We start from the raw sequence: 22471 nt of genomic DNA, 5'->3' as shown, positions 1-22471 counted from the left end.
GAACTCGCTAGAATCCTTCAAGAGTCGCAGTGTCACCCTCACCTTGACTCTGGGCGGTTTGTGGGAACCAACTCCTTTCTTGCCGCCGCTCTCTGGCTGGAGTTTCCCAGGGTCACGGACCTTACCCACCGGGGCCCTCCACCCACGGCCGGGCTCCTGCAGGGGAGCGGCTGTTCCCCGGCTGACTTCGGGGGCAAAGGTAGGGGGCCCTCCGTGCTTCCGGACCAGCTCCCGAAGGCCGGAGCCCACCCGAGCCTCAGGCAAGACGCCGCCCCGACAGAAGGCGCGAGACTCGGGATCCGAGCCAGCGACCAGCCGGGCGCCGCCGCTAGCCCCACGTGGCCTCACCTGCCGCTCCCCGGAAACCCGGGCGCCGCCCCGCCCTCCCCGCGTGCTCGAAGTCCGGGTCCCGGGCCCCACACAGCAATGGCGCAGCCGGAAACTGGCCCCTCGACTTCCTCAGGCCGGATCCAGGCAAGGGCCGGCCTGTGGGCGGGTCGGGAAAGCCGCGGCTTCCGCCTTCCTGCTTCCGGCCTGGAGGTTAGTTGGGAGTTGGGGGTACGAACCCACAGTCTCGGGTGCGCTGTAGGGGAGGCCGGTGGTGGCCGCAGCCGCAGTTTTGCCCCCGTGCCCGGCGGAGGCGGCCACGGCGCCGACGGCCCAAGGTGTGGCGGGGACGACCTCTGATTCCCGGGGGCCGCCCGTTGTGCGAGCTCCGCCGGGCCCGCGCTCGCCGAGGTGGAGGGTCTGGGGAGCGTGGCCCCAGGGGCGGGCGGCCGGGTGCGGTGAGGAAGGAAGGGTGAGCGAGAAAAACACAAGGAAGGAGGGGAAGTGCGGATGGCTGTGAGGTGCCATCAGCTGCAGCTTTAGGCGCCGCGCGGGTCTGGCCCGGAGATCAAGCCCGGCCGATCCTTCTCGGAAGGAAGAAAATATTCCTTGGAGTGTGGGAGGCGCGTGCGCTTGGGGTCCGAAATTGAGGTGCATGGGAGGTTTGTGTCCTGTGGACGGTAACTCCTTTCTCTGTGTTAATGGCTAAAACTCGGCCATAACCGGGTCCTTCACTTCCGCTTTACTCTTTATTGCAAAGTTCTTTTGCTCATCTCTGAATCTTGCATTAGTTAATTCATTACTGGGTTGGAGAAGCTGAAGAAACAGATGGATATCCGTAGAGCCTGGGCTCGACTGTGTGGGTGGGAGCCTACGAATGGGGTGGGGAGGCTAGGATATTTAACGATATCTTAGGTACTTTAATGTGTCTTCAGTTGAAAATATGAAGAAGTTGAGATAGGATGTAATTAAAACCAGTCATGGTAGTTTTATGTAGGTGATGGGATTGTGGGTGATATATATTTTGTTTTGCTTATCTGGGTTTTCTATAAAGAACACAAACTGTATAATAGGGAGACAAAAAAAAACCTTTTAAGAGTAAAGCGGTGTTTGATTTTGCGATTGTATACTTAACCCTATAAACAAATAATTGACTTTTTTAGTATAAAAAGTTCAAGATCTGGGAATGGATATGCTGTAACATATCAGTGAGCTAACTTATTTTATATGTTGGTGAACTTCGTAAATAATTTTATTATTTAAGTAATTTAGTAAAATATTTGATCTCCAGTAACTAGGATTTTCTTACAGGGCATTTACCATTGTGTAATTATTTCTTTCTTAAAATTAGAAAGCAATAGATATTAAATGTATTTAATGTGCCAGGCGATTTTACATGTCATTTATAGGTTGCATATAGAGAATTTACCATTTAAAATTGTATTATAATTATTCCTTAAAGTTGACTTTTAACGTTTTTCTTTTATCTATTCTTTTCAACCCAACCAGTATATAGAATTTAAGCATTCTCTCAGAAGTGTATGGTAGAGCTAAAGAAGACAGCCAACCAAGGGTCATCTGAAATTGTGATTGGCTAATAATCCCAGGACAAAGTTAGAGATCACTACTCAAAGCATAAGGTAGATGATTTTTTAAATCCCAGCTGAAATTTTAAGTGACTGTATATACACCCATTCCTCCCCAGGTATTCTGATTCTCCACTTTGAATAGAGATCAACACAAACATGAAGGTTGAAAAGCCTCTGGGGCAAAATAGAAAATGTCACTCAAATCCACAACATCCTCATTTGCCAGATGGCCCTCCCCTACCAACTCAAAACGGAACAAAACGCATGGCACCTGTAATGGTTAATTTTCTCATCTATTAAAGTTGTTCTCATTTACTAATTATGTCCTCAAATAGGAGTCCTCAAAGCTGAAAGAGGGCATAAAATAGCATGTCACCTTTTGCTTATAGAACTCTTTGCATATGAATGGATATTATGGTTCCTTTACCCTCTCTTTTCATTCCTGGAAACAGCCATCCATTACCTCCCTTTCTCCAGGCATTTCACATATTCTGTGGCTTTCAAATAGCAAATTTGATGATTGTACTTTTGTTAATTAGCACTTAATAGAACTAAGGCTATGTAAAAAAATAACATAATGGGATTCAGCTGTTTCCTGGAATGAGCACATAAAACTCAAAATTCTTTGAAAACTCTGCTGCTAAATAAAATTTGTCTTGAATATAGGAGGCATATGAGAATGCCTAGTCCTTATGACAGATTCCACATGGTTTTTCCTTTTATCTTCTATAGCTTCACATCTTTTAAGTGTCACTCTTCTGGTTGTCCTAGGTGAATTATTTTTTCTTACAAGAAACATTAGTCCTTATTAAAATAGTACTAATTAGTACTTTTTAAAAACAACCAACCAAACTATTGAGTGATAATGGAATTCTGAGTTAACTGAATTGTATGGGGTACCTTTTTCAAAATTTGATTAACCACATAGGCTTTTCTCTTGTCTCTCCCCCCACCCCCTGCTTTCCTAAGGCCTCTACAAAGATGTTTGATATAAAGGCTTGGGCTGAGTATGTTGTGGAATGGGCTGCAAAGGACCCATATGGCTTCCTTACAACAGTAATTCTGGCCCTAACTCCATTGTTTCTAGCAAGTGCTGTACTGTCTTGGAAATTGGCCAAGATGATCGAGGCCAGGGAAAAGGAGCAAAAGAAGAAACAAAAACGTCAAGAAAATATTGCAAAAGCTAAACGACTAAAAAAGGATTGAAGGAATGAACAGGCTCTGCAACCAGAGGAAAATCATCTGGAAAATTATGCAGCTTTGGAAGGACCCATTAAGGTTTCTTTTCAGATCTTGTGACAGTATTATTTAGTAAACGAAGTCTGAGCATGTGGAAGAATCATGTTAGTTCTCACCTGTACTATAGCAACTTTTAGGCTTCGGTGTAGAAGTCTGTTGACAGTTACTGTAAATTGGCATTTATTATGCTACAGATTCTTTATAACTGACTTAGTCATTTGCCTTTTTGCAGCATATGTGCTACAGTGAAAACATCCTGTGGAGAAAAATGGCTTTAGATTATGGACTCTATTCAAATAATGGCTTAAAATGGGGTCCTGTTCTGGACAAAGGAGATTAAGAATGTAAAAATCAGAATTGTCCTGAGGTGAAAAGCATGCTTTGGCTTAAAAGAGATACAGTGTGTTAATCACATCTTTTATCATTATTACTTATTTCTTGAAATAGAATCATTTCTGGCTTCCTCAAAGCAAAGTATTATTCAACGAGTACTTCTATTTTCTGTATTTTTCTCATTTTAGCTTTTGAGATACTGGTAATTACCAGACATTCTGCATTTTTAAAAATCTAATTTTATAAAGAATTCTCTTATTATCTTGACCATGTAGAATACCACTTACTGGATATAACAATTTTTGTACTTATGAACACTGCCATTTTCTTAGAGATGACTTTAGATCAACACTATGATTTAAAGCTTGGAGTAAAAATGCCAAACCTTGTAGTACCTTGGAACCAGTTCATTCTCACTTGTGCTATAAGTAGAAATGTGAAGTAGTTAAAATGTCTTATCAAATAATTTGCTGATTATATAATACCACTTTTGTTTTTCATTCCATTCTTTAATTCATGTGGTAGTGATGTCCTTTACTTTTTTGATCAAACAGGTTCATGGTGAAAATTAAAATTCAAATCTCTTTTAAGGAACTTTGAAAGAGTAACAGTTAAGTCATATTTCATAAATGGTAAAGAAAGGCTTAACAGTTGGAAAAAGTTTGTTTAGCATAGTATTAGTTGGGTGAAAAAGGTGTAAATCATGTCAAAATTAGAATGTGTTATAGTTAGAAATAAAGGGCTGAAGGATATTTCCTTCAGTTAAGTAGTATAACTGGAACTTTTTACTCTTTAACATGGCTTTTATAAATGCATGGTTAATAATTTTGTTGTCAGTAATTAATAGCTTATTAATGTTTTCCTCACCCCTGATAATGAATCTTAAATTACAAAAAAATTGTCTAAAAGCTTTAACTTAAAAATGAAACTAGATATTGAAATAAATTTGATACATTTTTATAAAGAGGTCCTGGGCTTTGTTTTTTTTTTGTGGGGGGAGGAGTAATAATTCAAGTTAAATATGTTATAGAAGTTAGACTTTTCAGAGGGTTACAAATTTCATTTATAGATAAGCATGCAGTTGACCCCTGAACACCACGCTGGGCTTTGTTTTTTTTTGTGGGGTTAGGAGCATGAGTCCTCCCTTGCAGTCGAAAATCCCTGTATAATTTATAGTGGACCCTCCCTATACATTGTTCCTTCCTATATGCAGGTCCTCCATAGCTGCAGTTCCGAGGTCCCTCTGTAGCCACAGTTCTTCATCCGTGGATTCAACCAACCCTGGATCATGTAGTATTGTAGTATTGACCACTAAAAACATCTGTGTATAAGTGGCCCCACACAGTTCGAACCCATGTTGTTCAAGGGTCAACTGTACTTGTAAAAGTTGAGAGCAATGTTTCTCAAATATGAGAACCTAAGGACCTCTGAGAATGTTTATGGACTGGTTGAACAATACTTATTACTGTTATTTTAGGTTGTCAGTTCCTACTTGGTGCCAGTGTGATCAACACATTGCAGCTCCAAGCACTGAAATAATTCAGTGTTTAATTACAAATTAGTTATTCAGGTGATCTAGGATAATGCTTTTTATATTGTCATTGAAATTTAAACAAAACTTACAGTTATCCACTAAAGCTATGGTTTCATTGCTCATTGTGACAATTTAAAGGTATTTAACTAAAATAGGTTTTTCTATAGTCCCTGTTAGTCTTAATACAATTTTGTATTGGTTTGGCATAGGCCATTTATTGTTTCTTCAGCTTTTCCCAAAATTTATGGAGCCTTTTTATACATTTGAGATCAACAAGGTTTAAAATATGTGTCTATATGTTTGTGTGTGTTGGGGGGTGGTGTAAATTAGAGACTATAGAGCTACCTCGATTTAAAATGGATTACATCCTGATAAACCCATTGCAAGCTGAAAATAATTTACTGAATAATGTACTGAAAGTGAAAAACAGAATGGTTGTGTGGGTATCGGTTGTTAACTTGTGATTGCATGGCTGACTGGGAGCTGTGGCTCCCTGCCACTGCCCAGCATCACAAGTGTCCTACTGCACACTGCTAGCCCGAGAAAAGATTAAAACTCAAACAACGTTTCTGTTAAATGTGAATGTGTATCGTAAAGTTGAAAAATTAAGTTGGGGACTGTGTATTATGAGTTTTGAGAGTCTTCAGAAAAATCAATCTTTTATTGTAACATACTGTTATGGTTACAAGAATCCCATTTACTGTTACCCAGAATAACTCTTTTAAAAACTGCCTACATATTATGTTGTTTCTGAAGTTCTTAGAACTAATATAATCAATTATGGCTGGTTTTGAAGGAAAAACAAGCTGCCTATAACAAACATTTTACCACCAAAAAGTTTGTGCATCAGAATTTGATCCATAGCGTCCACGTGGTAAACTTCAGCATGGTGTTACTGTATCAGATGTGCAAGGGGATTTTAAACCTATTTCCTGAAATTACAGTGAGCAAACTTGAAATAAGTTCGGATGCTGTAAGCTAGAAACCCGATGTTGAGATCCACTATTAAGTGACAGCTCGTCACCCATTGTTAGGGGCACTTTATACCTCATCTGGTTTTAAGTTAGAGGAAGTCTGATACCTATTTAGGGATGATTGCTTTCAGGTTTGCAACTGATTATAGGATCACTCTGATTTACTTCATATCTGTAACATATAAGGACAAATTCTGTATTTCTCAAACATTAAAGGGGATTCCGTGTTCAAATACCAAAAGTTTGGGAAACACAAGATAAGACAATTCATTTCTTCATGATTTCTTGGAGTCTTTTAACCTTCTTTGACTATCATAGACTCTTTTCTTTTCCCCCAAAGAACACAAATAGTTTGAGAAAGCCTAGTCTAAATGAATTCAGGTTACATTTTAGATAGTGTGGTTAATGAGACAGCATTAAAAAATCAGTATGATGGTATTGGGTCAAGGCTGATGAAATTAGGAAGTAAATGAGAGCCAGAAATCAGTAAAAATGGAATGCAAAAGGATAACATAATGGGGAAAAATTATTTCCTCCATTTTTTTTGATTTTTAACTTCAGATATCCAAGGCATAGCTAATAGGCTAGATTTATATGGTTAAACCCAAAAGGCAACGCATGTATACCTGAGCAGTTTGTATAATAAGGCCTTTGGGGGAAAAAATGCTATATGCATGTATAGCAGAGGCACAGGAAGTCAGGAAGGATTTATCTGAGAGAACTTAAGGTATGTATGACACTTTAATTATTATTATTATTTTAAATTAATTATTTTTGGCTGTGTTGGGTCTTCGTTGCTGTGCGTGGGATCTCTAGTTTGTGAGTGGGGGCTACTCTTGGTTGCGGTGTGCGGGCTTCTCATTGTTGTGGCTTCTCTTGTTGCGGAGCACGGGCTCTAGCCTCGCAGGCTTCAGTAGGTGTGGCACGTGGGCTCAGTAGTTGTGGCACGTGAGCTCTAGGGCTTAGGCTCAGTACTTGTGCGTGGGTTTAGTTGCTCTGCAGCCTGTGGGATCTTCCCAGACCAGGGCTCGAACCCATGTCCCTTGCATTGGCAGGCAGATTTTTAACCACTGCGCCACCAGGGAAGCCCCAATTTAATTATTTTAAAATGAACATTTTAACTTTTGAAATTTAAAAATCTGCATGGGTTTTGGAGTCTGTCTTGAAAAGATGAAGAAAAACATTTTCATTAAAAAAAAAACTTATAAATTCCCCAAATATAACTTTAAAATATGAAATATGGTGGACAAGTGAATATTTTATGTGAAACTCTGATTCTGCTTTGCATGTGTCTGGCTTAAAAGCCACATATAAACACAAAATTGTTTAGAAAGGCAATCTTAATTAGGCCAAGATTATAGTTCAGTTTTTATGTAGGACTAAATCTTCTCAGAACTCTGTTCTGATACCACCTAACAGTGTAAACCAGTCATCCTAAAAATGTTAGTCTTGAGGAAAGGAGTGTGGATGGATTACTACAAAGTTTATTCTCAAAATCACTTTGAAAGTTCATACTTTACTAATAATGGGTGGGCCAGTATCATCTTCTTATGTAACATAACTGTTGGCTAAGATTTTCTTTTATGTAAAACAGGTATTTTAAAATGAAAACCATAAAAATTAAAATTAATGTAAATTCTGTCATACATTAAGATATTTATAAACAGCCTACACAACAAACTTTTGTAAAATATGTATATAGAATACAGTTAATAAGCTGATAGGAATTTGGTAGTAGACACATTCTATTCTAGCATGTTAGAATTTACAGTTTTTCCTGTAACCTGGGGTTCAAGAACATCTTACTTTACAGTCAATTATACAACAAATTTTATCTCTTTTTATATTGCCTAATAGCTAGTTCCTTTTTTGCCTCTTTGGTAAAATGTAATACTACTTTGGAATAATGTAAAGAGACAGAATGATTAACTTGATATTAACAGGGCTGCTGGAACGTTAATATTACCACCTAGGGGCTTTTTTTTTTTGTCATTTCATGAGTGTTATGGTGATTACATTTGATTACTTGTTTCAGTATAACATTTTATAAAGTTGTATTTTTCTGTAGTTTATTTCTTAAGCAATTAAAATTTTTACCTTCTAATATTAAGTAAAAATCTCAGTCCATATTTATTGAGTAGTTGCTACAATGTCAAACACTGTTAGAAGACCTCTATATTAGAATTAGAACACTGTTAGCAACAAAAACTTGGTTGTGCACTTCAGAAAATGTATGACACTTTTATATATAATCTGTTTTAATGTTGTCATCTGTCTATAATTTTCTCCAATATAGAAATCACTGTAATCTCCACTATCAGTGGAATCACGTTCTGAGAACTCTGCCCTATTTTCTATTTCTTCAAAGTAATTTTTAATCTCACAGAACTGCAATTACTGTACCATTTCTCTGTCTACCATCTTTTCAGACTTTTGTGATAGATTGTCTACTTCCATTGGTCCTAATTCTTCTTTAAAACTCCAACCTCAATTCCACCATAAAATAGCTTTTGTCCCATCTACTATATCATAGGGTGTTTTTCATTTATCAAATAAATTTTCTTGGCCTCCACGTGTTTTTATCCTGGCCTCCATGTGTTTTATCCAAGTTCATGTTTTTGATTAGTTCTTTAGAATCTTACAGAGTGCCTCTACAGAAATAGCAGTCTTCTCCTTTTATATTTGATCATTTAGGACAGTTCAATATTTACCCTTATCATTTTCTACCAAGATATATTTTGGGTGGTTTCTAAATGATCGTAAGGATCTAAAATGTACTGAGCATTTACAGCTACAAGATACTTCTCAAGGGAGCAACTCAAAGAGGAAAAAAACTAAGCAAATTTATAAACAGAGAATGAAGACTAAATCAAGTGAAGGATTTAAGTCTAAAAGAAGTTAGGTTCCTATAGTTCATAAACTCACACTTCTTATGCATAGTAAAAACAAGTTCTTAAGTTTACTGGAATAGAGAACTATTGTACAGTCAGAAAATACGAAGTAACTTTTTACTTTTACTTGTTAAAATAGTCACATACATATATAAATGAAATGATTTTACCACAGTGCATTCATTGATTGTGGCTCTTGCCATCTTGTGGCATCCAGGATCCTGGCTGAAAGGTTTTACCAGTGCTGGTGGGAGCCACCGAGGATTCTTCTTTTCCAAAGTACGGAGCAGAGGCATGCCCTTTAATCTGAGTTTGAACTGGTGGAGCCAAGTGTTCCTTGCTGCTCTCTTCTCTGAGGAGTTTTTCTTTTTCATAAAAGTCTTTGGTTTTAATTTCTTCTTTATGTTTTTCATTCTTCATTATTTCCTGCATGCATATATAAATAGAAGAAATCATTAAATTCCTAGTTAGAAGAAAACTCAAACTACAGGTTTTATAAAAATAAAATAGCTAAAAAAAATTAAGTACATATATACATGATACTTGCCTTGCATTTAAATAATATATAGATATGTACAGGGTAAGTCTGAAAAAGCTATCTGATTATATAGCTTTATATAAAGCCATATAATGATAGAGTGATGTTATTTTGAATTAAACAGCTATCTCCTTGTATACTATAATAAAAAGATGAGAGGGATAATGAAATAGAAATATTTACTACCCAGTAAGTGAAACAAACCACTTAACATGAAATATTACACAAAAGCATAAAAGTCACTCTTACCAAAGATTTTCTAAATTTAACAGCTATTTACTGCCTCAAAAACTAATCAGTGATTTGTACTTTCTATTGGAGATGAAGTGAAGGTGAGAGGGCCTCAGAAGGATGCTCCTGCCAGTCTCTTCTCTGTGGGACTTAAAGCATGGTTAGCGCCAGGACCAAGTCCCATCTATTTCCCTTTCGCCTCTGGAGTGGTATGGCAGTGAAGAGGAGGACAGAAACGGAATCAGAGTTCAGCAAGCCTTAGACACCAGTTCCAGAGAGGCACTTTGCTATTGGAAATGCTTCTTCAAATCAGTGCAAGCAATTTGTGCAATGCAGTTTTGTCACTCAGATGTGCTATTCTATTTGTAAGGATCTATACCCCGAACAATAATGAACCTATTACTGTATTTCATTGAATACAAGACCATCAAATTTAAGATGCATCGCTGTTATAGGTACCACTAAAAAAGGCAAACTCCTTCACACATCCTGATTTCAGAGATGTTAAAATTTGAAGATATGCATCTTAAAAACAGATGAATAGTAATTACGTCTTTTACCTTTATTGATTCCTTCTTCCTCTTCTATCTTAATTATTTCTAAATGGGTGGATTTTTTTTTTTTTTTTTTGGCTGCGCCTCACAGCTTGCGGGACCTTAGCTCCCCCACCAAGGACTGAATGGGCGCCCTCGGCATTGAAAGGGCAGAGTCCTAACCACTGGACTGCCGGGGAATTCCCTGAGTGAAATTTTTAAATGTTCTTTTCGCTTATCTGTATTTTCTGATTTTTCTTTAAGAATATATTTGTTGGGCTTCCCTGGTGGCACAGTGGTTGTGAGTCCGCCTGCCGATGCAGGGGACACCGATTCGTGCCCCAGTCCGGGAGGATCCCACATGCCACAGAGTGGCTGGGCCCATGAGCCATGGCCGCTGGGCCTGCGAGTCTGGAGCCTGTGCTCCGCAGTGGGAGAGGCCACAGCAGTGAGAGGCCCACGTACTGCAAAAAAAAAAAAAAAGAATATATTTGTTATTTATAATATGAATGTTAACATAACTAATATCTGACAACATTGACAAAAACAAATTCTCCCAAGTTATTTTAAAATTTCAACATTTAAAAAATTGACACATCTGGGACTCCCCTGGTGGCACAGTGGTTAAGAATCCACCTGCCAATGCAGGGGACACGAGTTCAAGCCCTGGTCCAGGAAGATCCCACATGCCGCAGAGCAACTAAGCCCGCCTGCCACAACTACTGAGCCTACACTCTAGAGCCCGCGTGCCACAACTACTGAAGGCTGCGCGCCTAGAGCCCGTGCTCCGCAACAAGAGAAGCCACCGCAATGAGAAGCCCACACACCACAACGAAGAGTAGCCCCCGCTCGCCGCAACTAGAGAAAGCCCGAGCGCAGCAGCGAAGACCCAATGCAGCCAAAATTAAATAAATTTATTTAAAACAATGGTTCCTTTAAAAAAAATGACACATCTGGTTATTTAAATATATGATGCAATCTTTCTGTTTCTAACATGAATTTCAAGCAATAATAGTTCTCCAAAAAGGTAAACCCTGATATTTAAAATCACATTTAAAATAATGGTCTATACTTACAGGAAAAGATTTGAGGAGATTGTAGTGTTATAGACTTTTAGACACAAAGAAGGGCCCATCTAATGAAACCTCTCCTAAAGCAAACGTGAGGGAAGGCATATTTATAAATATTCTTGTAATTTCTATAACAGATCAATTCCCTATGAGTAATTTAATAACCACAGTAACTATGAGTTTAGGGACAGCTGCTATGAGTGAGGGTGAGAGTCTGGCTTTGCCTTTCATATACTCTGTAGAATTCTCAGGTGGGGTGACCATATGTCACAAAAGAAACCCCTCAATATGATACTGGAAATAATGGAAGTAGGTGGAAATATTTTTCAGTCTGAGGCCATCTCATCTTCACTTCATCTCCAGACTCTTCAAGACCCTCTATGAACTGGTGTGTCAGCCCGGAGGCTCTTTCTCCTGAGCAGAATGAAAGGTTCACGAGGGTTGAACTTGCACTAGTAGCCCACCACAGGGAGCAAGACACTACTGAGAAGCTGGTATAAAGCTTGCTTGGCTTGGTATAAGAGCATCAGTCACATTGCCTTTAGGGATTTCAGCTCTACTGTTGCAATCTTACAGCTGGTGCAAGCCTATGCCTTCTGCATGAAAGGAAACTGAGGGCAGAGAGCTGTTCTTCCTTTATTCCTGCCTTCATATAATTTCTCTTTACTCATCATTACTCTGCCAAGTAGTTTCTTTCTTATAACAGCTATTTAGGCCAATAAAAAGTCAATCTGAATATGTTAATTATTTTAATATGAAGATTAAAGATTTCAGAGTTGAAAAACATGGAGACTATAGTTTTTCCTAGAAAAGAATTTGTCTTTTTTTTTTTTAAACTAATGGTTACCAGACCCCTGCCAACAGCTTCCAGAAAAATTACACAGAACATAAATCATTTGTGAAAGGAAATCTAGTTTTGTAAATATTTGGAATAGATAAAATGAAAGTAGTTAGGTGGAAAAAATAGGAATTTTTAGACTAAAAGAGAAACAGAAGTAATTCTGTAACAAAGCCTATTTCATAGCAGAAATTACTATAAAGCAAGGATTTTTCCCTTACATTATTTCCTTGGAAACATCACCTTAAGTCTCAATATGTATATCAATAAAAACATTGTTTGTTTCAGCATTTTAGGGATAAACCAAGGGTAAGTAGGTCTTCACATAAATGTTTGTATGTTTAAAGCAAATATTTATCCTTTTGCATACCACTTTTCACCCTGTCAGTATTCTTTCACATTAAAAAAAAATAGTTGTATGGATTTTATCACTTGCATTATACCATGACTTACGTAATGTCTACCCCTATTTTTGTTTCCAATATATCACTTTTTCATAAAAAAAAAATAGAACTCTGATGACTATCCACATACATAGTTCTTTGACCCAAACACATAGTTGCAATCCCAAATCTACCTTTTACTATCTGTGACACCAAGAAAGTCAGTTAACTTTGCTCAGTCTCAGTTTCTTTATCTGAAAATGGGAATACAGTGACTATGTATACATAAAATTTACATCTCAAATACTCATATGCATACTGTTCACACTGTTAGACCTTCTGAAAGTTTGCAGTTAAAAACATGGGCTTTGAAGCAAGACAAATTGCATATAAATCTCAGTTTTGCCATTTACTAGCTGTGACCCTGTTAATGTTGCTTAACCTCTCTGTGTCTCAGTTTCCTTGTGTGAAATGGAGATTACAGTACTGCCTTCTTCTATGGGCTGTTGTAAAGACTGGGAAAGAATTGGCTATTGGGCAGTAATAGTACAACAGAAGATGTTACAGGTGGATTTTTAAATAGTGATTGTTTATTCTATTCCATTAAAAATAAACACACCAAACTTATATCTGTCCCTCTTTCTCATCTCAGGGTAGAAATGTAGTCTCAATACTTATGTCTTTAAGTACTTAAAAATTTAACCCACTAATTTGTGACATACATTGAATAACTATTTGTTGTGAACATTTTGTAAATAGCAGGATCCCTACATCAATTGCTATCCTTATGAAGAATGAACAAAATTCATAATTTTGCCAGGATGAAAAAATCTCCAATTTAATGTGCTACAGTCTCCAACAAAGGCAGCAACCACTACCACTGGATTGAGAACAGAGGTGTTAGTAAGACATAATCTACTGGCTTGAAAACAAGATGGAGTAACTGGTGTCAGACTAGTTCTTCTGCCATAAACAACTAGAAAACTGGACAAAAATACTAAACTTTTCAGATACTAAACAACAGCCAGTGCAGTACTGTGATCCTCGAGAGAGGGGAAACAAACGAGATAAGCCCTGTATCACCTCAGCTGGAGGCTGCTGCACAGGGTCAGGGAACCCAAGCAGAGGCTGGTTACCTCACTGAGCTAAAGAGATAGAGATGGTTGGTTAGGAAGGCTGAGGAAGCTGAAATTTGTGGGGCACAGTACCAGAACACACACACACACACACAGAGTTCTAGAAACCTGGATAGGGGTACCCTTGAGTGTTCAGCTGAGTATCAAACTGTATGTGGGTAGGATGAGACTCTACAGGGCCAGGAAGGTCAATTTCTGGCTAAAGAATAACTACTGGGGAGCTGTAAACTGAACAACTGCTGCAGCTTGCATGAGACTAGGGGACATTCAAGTTCTAAAAAGCCAGAGATGCCTCACCAAACCTGCAGGGCATTTAGTATAAGGACTTCAGAAAGATCACTCCTTACGAGTAAGAGTAAATTGGCACAAGAGTTGAGGTAACGCTAGATCTGCACTGTCCAATACAGTAGCCACTAGCCAAATGTTGTTATTTAAATTAATTAAATTTTAAAATTTAGTTCCTTAATTGTACTAGGCACATTTCAAGTGTTTAGTAGCCAAATGTGACTAGTGGCTACCATATTGAAAAGTACAGATACAAAACATTTCCATTATTGCAGAAACTCCTATTGAACAGTACTGCTCTAGATCCACCTGAACAAATCTTAAAAATAAAGCCTCCAAAAGTTTGGGCTGATTCACATGTAAATTAATATACTCAAAAAAAACCCAAAAACCTCAACATTTTTAAAAGGAAGACAACAAAACACAGACAGTAAACAATATACTATTTCAATCAAGAAGTGAAGAAGGAAAGTGTGATCCAAAACCAGTCAACAGAAACATGATAGAAATGATGAAATTAATAGATACGGACTTTATCACAGCTACTATAAATATGTTAAAGACTTAAAAGAAAAATTAACATAAAGAGAAGAAATGTAGAAACATTTAAAAAGAACCAAATGGAACTTCTAGAGGTGAAAAATACAATACATGAAATAAAAGATGTAATGGATATGCTTAACAGCAGATTAGAACCTGCAGAAGAAGAGAAAAAAGAATCTGAAAACAAGGCAATGGAAACTAGGCAAACTGAAGCAAAAGAGAGAGAAAATTGCTTAAAAACTGAACCAGAGCCTCAGTGAGCTGTTGGGCAATATTAAGCAGTCTCACATACATGTAACTGGAATCACAGAAAAAGAAGAAAGAGGAAGGAGAAAAAATAATGACTAAAAAATATATCAAATAGATAAACATATAAATCTACATATCCAAGAAACTAAAAAAACTCCAAGTAGGAAAAATACAAAACCAAAGCATATCAAAACCAGATTGCTAAAAACTAATGATAAAAGAGAAAATCTTAAAATAAGCTACAAAAGAAAGACATTTATGAGACAAAGATAAATACTATTGAGTTCTCTTCAGAAACAATGCAAGGTACAAAACAATGGAATGACTTTAATACACTGAAAAAAAATAAAAACTGTCAATTTAGAATCCTATATCCAGTGGAAACATCCTTTAAAAATGAAGGCATAATGACATTTTCAGACAAAAAAAAAAAAAAAGATGTTTTTGTCACAAGCAAACTTCTATTACAAGAACATTAAAAGGAAGTATTAAATACTTTAGGTTGAAAAAATGATAGAATATGGAAACTTGAACCTACATAAAGGAATGAATAGTGCCAAAAATATCAGAATGAAGGACTTCATTGCAGGGAAAAATGTTAGACTTTGGGACACTCTGCTAGGTACTCAATGCCCTTTGATTTTATGTCTACCCACTCCCAGCTCCTTGAGCCCATGAGGAGCGTCATCACATTGTGCATTGAAACTACTGCTATAGATTTTGAGGGTTATCATCACTGTACCCCCACCAGAAGGACTTCTCAAGCTTTGCAAAGATGTCAGTTACCACTAAATAGAGGAGAAGTACAGCCTGAAATGCAAGAGGACTATTGTGACCATATGCAGCCCTCAGATTAATAGTACTACCTGGGAGACAGATGACACCTCATTCCCTCCCTACTCCCACCTGACAAAGAGCCTCTGCCCACCAAACCTTCCATGTCTTGCACCACTGTCCTGGCTTCCCTGGCCTGGGATTTGAAGCAGTATGTCAACAATGGCCCTTCTCCACTGAAGCTGAATCTGGTGGGGTGGACAATCAGAAAGTCATGCATGAGGTTAACTCGTTTCTGAGAAGGTCACATCAAAGAGTCCCCTGGAGTGAAGTACTGAAGGATATCATTCTCAACCAATCTCAGGGAAGAAGAGAAAGAAACCATACTGACAACAGAGAAAGCACAAGCTGTACCAAAATCTGATATTTCAGAACTTTTCCTAAGTATATTGTTTATGAATGACTATTGTTCTGTGACAATCTCTCTCATTTCAACAGGCACCAGGGGTGTTCAGTTGGAGCAAATTAGCTTAGGCTTGAGTTGTTTACAGAGCCTTAATATTGGAAAAATAGACAAACTCAGTTGTGAAAAGTATTGTGTTAAATGTTTGAATTTATATATTTTTCTACATCAAATTATAAATTACCATTGTTTGTGTAGGATTACATTGAAAAAAGATTAAAAAAAAAAGCTCTGGATGCATTTAACAAGCTTAACCCTGTTTTTGTAGTTTAGACAAGTTAATGGTTATTTATTGTGCACTATTTATTAATTCAGTGATGAGAACTCAAGCCCCCAAAAGGTTGCAGCTCAAGTCCTTTTCAGTGCCACTTCTTTGCTAAGAGCCCTGCTTAAGAGCCCTTTTGGTAGCTGTCCTGTTGTTGTACTACATGTTGCAAATTGCTAAGTGTGGTAATCACAAAAGCATTTTTAAAGTTGTTTTTTATTAAACTACCAACATACAGACAAAAATTAAGTCCTGAAAATGCAGTCTTCAAACATGTTGACTCAAAGAGGTTAGGAATTATATTATCCCAATCTAATCATATAGTCCCTTATGTGAAAATCTAGTACACATGACTTTTGGTGTAGAAATGGTGAAGAAATCAGCTCTAATATACAGTTATAGCTGTGGGAGGTACTATAACAGATCTGGATACTTGAACTATAAAAAAAGAGGTGAAACAAATGGCAGAATAGGACTAGAGGTCTCTGCGATGATGCCTTGGGAGAGATAAAGGACACTAAGGCAATGCAAACCTGAACCTTGGAACCATACTCTAGCATCTGAGGGAAGAGAGAGAGAGCTGTCCACAAGTGCTCTCTGATGAAGTCATCTTGACTGGAAGAAAATTTAATTACTCAGTGAGTACTGGAGAAAGAAAAGGGCTGAGAAATATCTGAGTGAGTTAAAACAGTTTCCCAAAGATTTTTCTGTCTCAGGTATCCAGTCATTCTGCATCTCTGGGGCCACACTTGGACAAGAGGTGAAGGAGTGAACAGTTCTGAGTCTACGCTATTAAACAGAATTGAGTATTTGGATACAGATCTAAGCATACATACAAGAGCATTTAGGAATATCTATTATTACACATATACCTTGTGGACAAGGGCATATAAATACAAATTAAAAATTACCCGTCATTAATAATTTATGTAAAGTATCACTAGTATTTTTAAATTTAGTGTGCTTATTTGTATGTGCCACATGTATGTATAAATAAAAAAGAAAAATGGTTTTCATGACATAATTCAGGAGCTCAATCCCCTAACCCTGTTTCTCTCTTTAGAGTCTCAGCCTAGTAAAGAGAAAATTCTTCTGTCAAGGAATATTTCAGTAATACACTCTATGTACATATATATGATGGTGTGATATTCATGTTAAAGATAAAATTCCACAATAATAGACTTCAAAATTATTTTATAATTTTTATACAGATAGACCTGGAAATGGAATAGAGCTAATGGTCAGTTCTTTATTAGGAAATTATAAAGTTTGTTCTAAAAGTGCTATGAACCCAGCCAGGAAAAATGGCAGGCAGAATACAGTTATACAACCATTTCTTCTTTGACAGTCTGGCTCCACACTCCTCTGGAGTTTGGTATTTATAAATGGTCTCCATTTGGTTTCAAGTACTTGTGAACTCCATGTATACCATATATAACTACGTTCAAACTTAAGTACAAAAGAAATCCCAAGATAAAAAATCTAAATACAGTTTAAAGTAAATTCAACAGTGCTTCATTGTTAGATATTCAAAAGCAAGTAAAGACTTAAGAGTCAGTCTTAACAGATATTGATAAAATTTCCCATGTCACTAAATTCTTTTTTAGCTTTCTACGGGAACAAAACCATGGCCATTTCATAATGATCCAGTTATATTACATACAAAAAACAGGAACCTAATTTTTTTTAAGTTTTAGTTTAAAATTATAAATTACCAATACATTTGTGGCAAAAGCTTAGTGTAAATATATCTTTAATAACTATTGGATGTAGATATGTACTTTTCAAAGTACACATAAAATAAAGATACAATGAAAGTTTTGGTCTTAGAAACAGATCAACTTTCTACAGTATTTAAATTACTAAATACATTCTCCTCTACCCGTACATTTTCACCTCTCACTAGACCATGTGATATACATAATATAAATATATTTGACTTTGACAGCCCCATTTTCTTTCCATAATTTAAACTATACATACTAATGAATAATTTTTATTTTAATCAACATTAAACATTTTAAGGTATGACTACACTGCTTTTGAGTCTATTTAAAAATATTTTGGGGGCTTCCCTGGTGGCGCAGTGGTTGAGAGTCCACCTGGCGATGCAGGGGACACGGGTTTGTGCCCTGGTCTGGGAAGATCCCACATGCCGCAGAGCGGCTGGGCCCGTGAGCCATGGCCGCTGAGCCTGTGCGTCCGGAGCCTGTGCTCCCCAACGGTAGAGGCCACAACAGTGAGAGGCCCGCGTACCGCAAGCAAAAAAAAAAAAAAAAAAAAAAAAAATATATATATATATATATTTTGAAGAATACAAAAAGATTGAGTAAATAGATTTAAGTGAAGACTTGACATAAAGTATGGTACAGGTCCTCAAACCTTAGAGACATATGGTTATTGTAACATGGTCTCCTCCAGAAAGTAGCCTCCCAGTATATGCCACATACTCCACCCAGCAATCAACATGATTATAATGGGAATTTGATTTGTAACTGTTTCAAAATGTTCTAAGATGAATATTCTTTTTACAGTGTCAACTTTATAACATACCAAGAAACAATTTAAACCTAACAATAGCAGTAGCAATGCCTAAGCTTGAAAATATTGCCAAATTGTTTAATTAAACTACATTTTCTAGTTCTACAAGTTGAACTGCCAGGATGAAATAGTAAGTTATTATATCACCCTTTTTCAATGTATGAAAGAGAGAAGAGAAAAAAAGAGGGGAGGTTATGAGGTCACCAAAATGTTATGAGATCACCAAAAGGTACTCTGTGCTCAGACCAGAGGCGATGCCTGCTAGATTAGTAATCAAAAATGAATTTAATCTTGCCTGGGTAGGAGTAGAAGCCAAAATGGTAAATAAATGACAGAGCGTAGGTTAGTATGATAGCGCTGAGTTGCTAAGAAATCTATTAGAATGAAACAACCACCAAGCAAGTTCTGCTTACAGAAGCTGCTCCTGCTATGTGTTCTTGCCAATCACTAGTGTGCCTCTGCCAAGTCAATGTCACCTTTAATTTATTCACATTCAAGTCTGCTGCAAACAGACTTTGATCAATCACAGTAATGAAAATGTAGACTGAGTTTTGCTGTTTTGACATGCTTTCTTGAACTTTTCTCCTTCATTTTTTCAAAACACTTCTAATTGCAAGAAGTTGATCTCAATGGTTCCTGTTATTTGAGGGAACAATCGTTAAGGTTTGTTTATTTTCCTTGCTCGCTAGGAATTTCTGGCATTGAGTTTTCTTTCTTTGAACTTGAGCCAGATTAATTATTAAATCTCAAAATGTCACTAAAATGAACTAATCACAGAGCTCAAGTCATTAATAGTTTTGCAGGTGGTATTTCCCTTAATAAAACAAATGAACTTCCATATATATATTAAAAAAAGACCTTTGAGCATAAAGACACAATCATTTAATTGAAAAAGGAATTTAGCAGTTAAACATTAATAAAAAAACAATTAGAGTCATTTAACATTAGTCCTATTTAATTGAACTGCCCTGGTGGGAGACAAAGAAAACCTTGCTCCCTTGCGTGAGAAGGGGAAAGACCATAATCCCTGGAAGAGAAGGCAATGTCAGGTCCCCATGGCTTTCCGGGCATGGACTTTGAGAGTGGGAAAGAAATGGCAGAGAGGCTGGAGCCCTGGAGGAAAAAGAAGGTTCCATCTGTGAATGACTGCTAACATTTATTGAGCTGTTATGTGCCAGCTGCTGTAGGGAGAAAAGAGTTCTTCTCTCCGAGGTTGAGAAAGGGAAGTAGAGGAGCTGGGCAAGAAGGTGAGACACAGAGTTAGAGAAGCTGCAGCTCCCGCTATACAGAATCTGCCCTAAAGATTCAAAAATATCATGGCCAGAGGTTTCCCTCCCCAGGACCTAATGCAAGGATACTGTCCCCCGATGAAAGGGACAACAGGACCTGGAGCCCTGAAAGATATGCTCATTCATTCATGCATTTTTCATTCAATAAATATATACTGAGCACCTACAGTTCAAGGCCCTGGGGATACAGAGGATAAAACCTGGCTCCGACTCTTATGAAGCTTTCTTGTGGGTAGAGAGGACAGGCAAAGGCGGTGACTTTTGGAGGACTCAAGGTAGGGAAGAGCTGAGTTAGCACCAATGGCCAAGTACCAGGCTAATGCTTATAGGTTCTTTCCTATTTTCTCATTCACTCATTCATTGGTTCATTCACACATTGAGAGCCCACTATGTGCCAAAGATAAAGAGTTAAAAGAAACAATTTTTTACCCTGTTCTTAAGGAACTCACAATCTAGGAAAGATAGATGTGTAAAAAATTAATTAAATTTACTATATGATAAGTTCTGTGATAATATCAAGTAAAGAATGTTATGAGGGGCTTCCCTGGTGGTGCAGTGGTTGAGAGTCCGCCTGCCGATGCAGGGGACACGGGTTCATGCCCCGGTCTGGGAAAATCCCACATGCCGCAGAGCAGCTGGGCCCGTGAGCCATGGCTGCTGAGGCTGCGCGTCTGGAGCCTGTGCTCCGCAACGGGAGAGGCCACAGCAGTGAGAGGCCCGCGTACCACAAAAAACAACAACAACAACAAAAACAACAACAAAAAAGAATGTTATGAGACTGCAGAAGAAAAGTTGGTGTTCCTATTATTATCCACAGGGTGGGGAGTAGGGGGTTAGAAATGACTTCCTAGAGAAGATGATGCCTGAGTCTTAACAACAGGAATTAACCAGAAAACTGAGAAGAGGGGGCATTCTGGGAAGAGGTAAGTGTACACTTAGAGGTATGAAGGTGTAAAGCAGCACAGCAAATTCAGGATACTGTAAGCAGTTCATACGGCATGAAGTGGTCAGAACATGCTGAATCTTATAATGCAATGTTAGGACATTTAGATTTTATCCTGAAATATTCTGACTTCGAAGCAAGACTAGGATTTCCAGATAGAAGAGTAGAATGATCAGTTAATTTGAATTTCAGATAAACAAAAATTAATTCTTTAGTATAAGTATGTTCTAAATATTGCATGGGACATACTCACTTATAATTATTGTTTGAAATTTAAATTTAACTAGGTGCCCTGTATTTTTATTTGTAAAATCTGGCAACCATAGCAAGACTTAGCATTAAAAAAATGACTCTGGCAACTGTAGAAACTGAATTGGAGGGAGGCAAGACTGGACTAGAGAAATCAGTTTGGGTGCTACTGCAGAAATGCAAGTGAGAAATTATTAGGGCAGGAACTAAGGCAATGGTAGTGAGATGGAGAGAAAAAGATAGACTGTTGAGACATTCAAAAGGAGAAAGGTCTTGGTCACCAAGTATGTGGACGTGAAGGAGACCAGAACAATCCCCAAGTTTCTGATGAACGATGACGGATAATGCCATTAATTAACCATAGTAGGAAACAGAGAAAAAGAGGAGTTCCATCTTAGACATACTGAATTTGAGATGTCTATAAAATATCCAAGTATTCTGTATCGAACTGTTAGCTCCTTCTTCTTAGCCAAACCTCCAAATACTGAAGCGCTTCAGGACTCAATTCTAGGCCCTCTTCTTTGCCTATACTTTCTCCCTAGGTAATTATTTCTATATATGCTGAAGAATTTCAAACTTATACTTTCAGGCCTGACCACTCTCCAAGCTCCAGAATCATATAGCCAACTATCTAACTGAAGTCTCCACTTGGATGCCTAATGGACATTTTAAATTAAATATATCCAAGACCAATGAGGCGCAGAGGACTAGCTCAGGGTCACACAATTAGCCTAGACTTGAAATGGAAGCTTCTGTCTCCACTGCGTTCTTTCCGCTACTCATACTGCTTTGCACAGTTCTCAGCAGGCCCCTGCAGTGCTCAGCATACAGCTGGGCTCAGTAGAGTCGGCCTCACTGCATTGTTCCCCTGACACCTGGCAGCTGTGCCTAGTTTCAGTCAGGCCTCACCCTATTCCCATTCTTCACACGCTGAGATCCAGACAAGCTCCAAGGTGACGTCCCACTGCACATACACAGAGAGGGGCCATCCAGCTAACGGGCAGCTCTGAAAGTTAACTACCATACTCTTAAAGTAGCCTTTCTGACATATCAAAGGCAAACATGGGCAGGGTCTGGGGAAGAGGAAGAGGCTACTGGGATGTCCTCATGGTGGGAAGCAGCACTTCTGCCAGCAGTAGCTAAATCAGCCTCCCTTACACAACTATATTTACTAAAACTATTCCTACTTTCCTTTACCACCTACATCCACCTAGCACTAAATCCTATCAATTCTTCCTCAAAAATGTATCTTGA

At 38.0% G+C, this 22471-nt stretch overlaps 2 protein-coding genes across 3 annotated transcripts in view; one reads left to right on the top strand and one right to left on the bottom strand.

Annotated features, from left to right (window-relative positions):
- Window positions 1–459: 459 nt before the first annotated feature.
- On the top strand, window positions 460–4454 carry SMIM15 (small integral membrane protein 15). 2 transcript variants are annotated; one of them, XM_082650939.1, is made up of 3 exons: window positions 460–540; window positions 1837–1967; window positions 2886–4454. In XM_082650939.1, the coding sequence occupies exon 3, from the start codon at window positions 2898–2900 to the stop codon at window positions 3120–3122; it is 225 nt and encodes a 74-aa protein (XP_082507065.1). In that variant the 5' UTR covers window positions 460–540; window positions 1837–1967; window positions 2886–2897; the 3' UTR covers window positions 3123–4454. The 2 variants fall into 2 exon arrangements, with proteins under 2 accessions (XP_082507065.1, XP_082507064.1); XM_082650938.1 differs by lacking the exon at window positions 460–540 and adding an exon at window positions 541–665.
- Window positions 4455–8908: 4454 nt separating this feature from the next.
- The window catches only part of NDUFAF2 (NADH:ubiquinone oxidoreductase complex assembly factor 2), a 187418-nt gene continuing 173855 nt past the window's right edge, over window positions 8909–22471 (bottom strand). The window contains exon 4 of the mRNA XM_082650577.1: window positions 8909–9313. Within this exon, the coding sequence (XP_082506703.1) occupies window positions 9068–9313 (246 nt within the window). The 3' untranslated portion in view covers window positions 8909–9067. The remainder of the gene's footprint in view (window positions 9314–22471) is intronic.

This window comes from Grampus griseus, assembly GCF_964374135.1.
Source record: "Grampus griseus genome assembly, chromosome: 3".
NCBI lineage: Eukaryota > Metazoa > Chordata > Mammalia > Artiodactyla > Delphinidae > Grampus > Grampus griseus.
This window is presented reverse-complemented; position numbering and strand designations above follow the sequence as displayed.

Bases quoted from the DNA above. Each gene is read 5' to 3' on its own strand.
- SMIM15 (XM_082650939.1), top strand. From the start codon at position 2,898: ATGTTTGATATAAAGGCTTGGGCTGAGTATGTTGTGGAATGGGCTGCA.